Below are 4,681 nucleotides of genomic sequence, written 5' to 3'. Positions count from 1 at the left end.
GCTAACTGCTCACTTATGAAACAGTGAGAACTTCCAGAGTCTACAAGCATAATTACTTCACAATGTGCTATATAACCCTGCATCCTTACAGTCTTGACTCCTTCAGTGCCCTTCCAAGCTGATTGTGATAAGGCCATTAAGTCTTCTTCAGATTCAATTTCCACATTTGTTTGCTGACACTCAGTTTCGTCCAAGGGATCAGAGATCAACTGCCATAGTTCTTCCACTACATTCAAGGGTACTGCATTTGCACATTTATGGCTCATTCCCCACTTTTCTCCACACTTGAAACACAATCCTTTTGACCTCCTATAAGCTCTGAGGGAGGCCAATTTGTCTTCATTACTACCAGTTTTCTGACCTGAATTACCAGGATTTGATTTCTTCTCTTCATGATTAGAATAACCAGGAGGAGCCTTCCACTGATTTACAGAAACAGAACCCCCTAGATTTCACTGAATTCCTCAAGAAATTGACACTCTCCACCTTCTTAATTTCTCTTCTAGGTGACTCCTGAAGTACCTCTTCCTGCAAGATAGCCAAAGAACTAGCAGTATCTAGGTCTATGGGCCTATGAATCAACACAACAGCCTTTATATCACTTCTCAGACCATCTATAAATCTATTGGTAATGACTGATCTATTGATGGTGGAGTCATGAGCTAAAATTTGGTGAACTAATTCATCAAACCTTTCTATATATTCTGCCACTGTACTAGTTTGATGGATGTGAAAAAATTGTCTAATCAACTGATTTCCTTGATCCCTCTCAAATCTATGACATAACACTAAACAAAATTCTGACCAATTGGTTGGTATTCCACTGTTATCCAAAGATTGCAACCAGAAGGCAGCAGAACCCACCATGTGCAGAGTGGATACCTTTACCCAACAATTTTGAGGTATTTCATACACTTCAAAGAATGTCTCACATCTTTTTATCCACATTTTTGGATTTGAACCATCAAATTGAGGAAAATTTAGTTGAGGGAGAGCAGCCATCAAACTAGAATTTATGCCTAATGAACTCTGAACAGGCGAACCTCCAATCTTATACGGAATGGAAGTATACGCAGAGGGCTGCATCGCACCTGTGACCGGAGGTGGTGTCAGGGTGGCGTGCACCCCAAAACCATACCCCCGGTGATGTAGCGCAGAGCGGTGGCCTATCGGCCCGAACGCCGCCTCGGAAGAGGGAGCCCCCAGGTGAGCGGTGGCCGGCGCTCCAGTTGAGTTCATCGCCTCCACTTCAGATGCCCGAACGAATGAAGTCTCGACCGCATCCTTTCTGTCAGATCCAGGCACTGAATGGAGCTGCTCCACTTGCACACGAAGATCGGCGACGCTCTTCTGCAGATCCACCAGATTGGTCTCAACCAGTGGCTTCCATTGCTCGAAGTCCCCCTTGGTGACCTTCAACTCCTACATTGCCGCTCTTATTTCTGAGAATGACTGTTGATTCTGTGCATGTTGATCCTTCAACATGGTGATCAACTCCGAGTAATGCTCGTCGGTCTTCATCTTGCTTTGAAGCCTTGTCCTGTGGTGATGCGTCAGGATCGTAGCTCTGATTACCAAATGTTAGCGACCAAGAACATAATAGGGCCAACCAGCGAATAGATCAAGCAAATCAAAGAGAAGAGATAGATCCAGAGCAGCCGGCAACTTGCCGCGCTCGAACTCGCCGTCTATTGGTTCATCCGTATCTTCTTTCTTGTCTCTCAAGAACAGAACTCCTCCCCTTTTTAACACCCACCTATTCAGTCACTCTAAAAGATAAATCCGAAATCTATTACATGGGCCAATGCCCTAGTTTACCCATTCTGGCCCATGGACCTTGGAGTTTGGTTTCCTTCTGCGCACCGGCCTTCCTTGCTCTTTCTGCATCTTGGCGCCCTCTTCTTCCCCTTTCAAGTCTGCAGCTTCAGGATGGTTAGGTTGGCCGGTGACAACCGTCAGCCTACCTTCTCTCGTCCACCATTAGCCTATTGCATCACCACTCTATCCTTGTGCCTGCCTCCTCCATAGAACTACCATGTCACCCGCCAACCTCCCTCAAATACCACAGAGCACAAATCCTAGCTGATGGAAGCTCCAAACCCGAACCTCTCCTCGCCGACGGAATTTGAACGTCGTCTGATCATACGAATTTAGACATCAGACGATGGGTCATCTGAAATCTCGCACGGTTTTAGACATCACAAGATTAGGAAGGGTGCCAAACAAAATAGCAAATTGAGAACGCGTCAGCTAACACGTACTGACGTACGTTCTCGCTCGCTCATCACGGGTGGCATAGCGCCAAACGGCACATGCTCGCCCATCACTTTTGCACCTATCATGGTGTGGCTGTCGGCTGCATGCAGTCGTCAAACTATATATATTCTCTAGGGTTTCGCGGACGTACGTGAGACTAGATAGATCCGCAGTCGTCGATACGTCACTTCGTCATGCATGTGAGACTTCGAGCCAAGGGCCCGGCAACTAGTACTATTCTCTGTATGTGTAGTGTCTCATGCACTGACATCAAAATTAAACCAAGCATACGTACGTTTTGAGCAATATTCCAAGTACATATAAGTCAGATATTCAGATTCGTATATACGACAGCACCTGCACCAAATCAGTCACCGACACCTCATACTTTTATTGTCACCATGACATACACCATTCATTGTGGTACTCATGCATGCATGATCTCAGCTTCACTTGAGAAGGCTAATTGGTTTCGAAAGAACAACCAGCGCCTGATCCAGGGGTCCCTTACCCCCGGCCTACTTGAGAGCTCCCTAAGTTCCCCTTCAATTCTTAGACATGGAAGAGAAAGAAGAAGAGGAGAGATGAGAGAGAAAAAGAGAAAAAGAGAAGAGAAGGAAGAAGAGGGAGAGCCTCTCTATTTCATGGATCCGCCATTGAGCACAACCATGCACAGACAAAAACAAGTAGTCGATCTGCAGATTATTGAAGATATGCAACACGAGTCTCGCTCGTCCTTGCTCTTCATCATGAGTTCATGATGATACAAACAATTGATCTTCACCCCTCTCGCATCAAACTTAACCAAACCACAAATCAAGCAGAGACCAAACTCAAAATTAACAACTAAACAAGTTAAAAACTACAACAAAGTTAAACAGACACGGAGAGATCAATCCATTCGTCTTTAGCTGATCGGCCTGTCCCTCCACTGGAGCCTAGGGCCTAGCTGGTAGGAAGCAGACGGCATCCTCTCATGTCGATCTCTCTTCAAACTACCAAAGCAACGCCGCACTCCAAAGAGCCCTGCATTTCAGCAAAGAAACAGAGTCAGAGCTAAGATAAACATGCATGTTAATTACTCGCATGCAGATGGTTGTGCAGGTAGCTAGGTGTATACGTACGTACATACATGCATGCATGCATGGATGGGAGGGTTGATCAGACGGTGCAGGTGTAGCCGGGCGGCGGCGCCTTGCCGCAGGTGAGGAGGAGCTGGAGCGCGATGGGCAGGTAGATGTTGATGTTGAGGAGCTTGAGCTTGATGGTGGTGCAGAGGCACACGGCCGCCTCCAGCTCCACGAGCCCCTCCAGCAGCGGGCAGCACTTGTTCACAACCGGGTCGCCGAGGCCGATGTGCACCAGCCCGCCCAGCAGGTCCACGCACGCACCGATCTTCAGCGAGTCCACCGGGCATGTCGGCGACGACGGCGTCGGGGTCACAGGCGGTGGTGGCGGTGGGCAAGGCGTCGTGCTGCCTCCACCGCCGCCGGGCGGGTACGTGACGGGTGGACCGGTGACAGGAGGCATCGTGGACGGCGGGCCGGTGATGGGAGGGTACGTGACCGGTGGGCCGGTGCCCGGAGGCGTCGTCGGAGGGCCAGTGATCGGCGGGTAGGTGACCGGGGGGCCCACGACCGGAGGGGTGGGGATCGGCGGGTATGTCACCGGCGGACGCGTGACAGGTGGGCCGACGAAGGGCGGGCGCGTCACCGGTGGTCGTCCGACGACGGGCGGGCGAGTCACCGGTGGTCGTCCGACGACGGGCGGGCGAGTCACCGGTGGTCGTCCGACGACTGGCGGGTGCGTGACGGGGCCCTTGGGCCGGCCGACGACCGGCGGGTAGGAGGGGCTCTTGGGCGGGTGGTTCACCGGAGACGGGTAGGTGGGGCCCTTGGGCGGCTTGTGGTTCTTGGGCGGCTTGGGGTTCTTGGGCTTGGGCGACGGGTAGGAGGGCTTGCTCTTGGGCGGGTGCGACGGCTTCGGCGCTTTGGGCTTGTCGCAGTCGCAAGAGAGGATGGGCGTCACGGCGGTGGAGAGCAGCAGCAGAAGCGTGAGGAGAAAGGGCCGGAGCCTCTTGCTGCTCGCCTCCATGGCTGCTGCTGAGTGTGGTAGTATTACTAGAGTGTAGAAGTGTGCGCTCTAGGGCTTCGGAGTAATGCAGTTTTATAGAAGAGTGAGCTTGCAAGGGAGGCCTGTGAACATCTAGGGTATCTAGCAGTCTAGCTAGTGTTCCGGATGCGCACAAGTGTGAGAGTGATCGACTGGCGAGTCAAGTTATTCATGTGGTGTGCGATTTGGAGGTAACTTTATTTACAGAGGGTGAGTGGCGGACCCAAGTGAAAACATGAGTGTGCAATTTTTTGCAAAATGTTTGCGATTTGATAGGTACAATGCACGAATGTATATTATATCACGCTTTTCT

At 50.7% G+C, this 4,681-nt stretch overlaps 1 protein-coding gene across 3 annotated transcripts; it reads right to left on the bottom strand.

The window, feature by feature from the left end:
- Positions 1–2,931: 2,931 nt before the first annotated feature.
- LOC133927097 (36.4 kDa proline-rich protein-like) lies at positions 2,932–4,465 on the bottom strand. 3 transcript variants are annotated; one of them, XM_062373390.1, is made up of 2 exons: positions 3,381–4,465; positions 2,932–3,282 (listed from the first exon to the last, which is right to left on the bottom strand). In XM_062373390.1, exon 1 carries the CDS (start codon positions 4,348–4,350, stop codon positions 3,418–3,420), a length of 933 nt encoding a protein of 310 aa, XP_062229374.1. In that variant the 5' UTR covers positions 4,351–4,465; the 3' UTR covers positions 2,932–3,282; positions 3,381–3,417. The 3 variants fall into 3 exon arrangements, with proteins under 3 accessions (XP_062229374.1, XP_062229373.1, XP_062229375.1); XM_062373389.1 differs by having other exon boundaries at positions 3,385–4,465; XM_062373391.1 differs by having other exon boundaries at positions 3,389–4,465.
- Between the last annotated feature and the right edge of the window lie 216 nt (positions 4,466–4,681).

Source organism: Phragmites australis, chromosome 8, assembly GCF_958298935.1.
Source record: "Phragmites australis chromosome 8, lpPhrAust1.1, whole genome shotgun sequence".
In the NCBI taxonomy this organism is placed as follows: domain Eukaryota; kingdom Viridiplantae; phylum Streptophyta; class Magnoliopsida; order Poales; family Poaceae; genus Phragmites; species Phragmites australis.
This window is presented reverse-complemented; position numbering and strand designations above follow the sequence as displayed.

What these genes read in the sequence shown, in the direction of transcription:
- LOC133927097 (XM_062373390.1), bottom strand. Translation starts at nt 4,350, where the DNA reads ATGGAGGCGAGCAGCAAGAGGCTCCGGCCCTTTCTCCTCACGCTTCTG.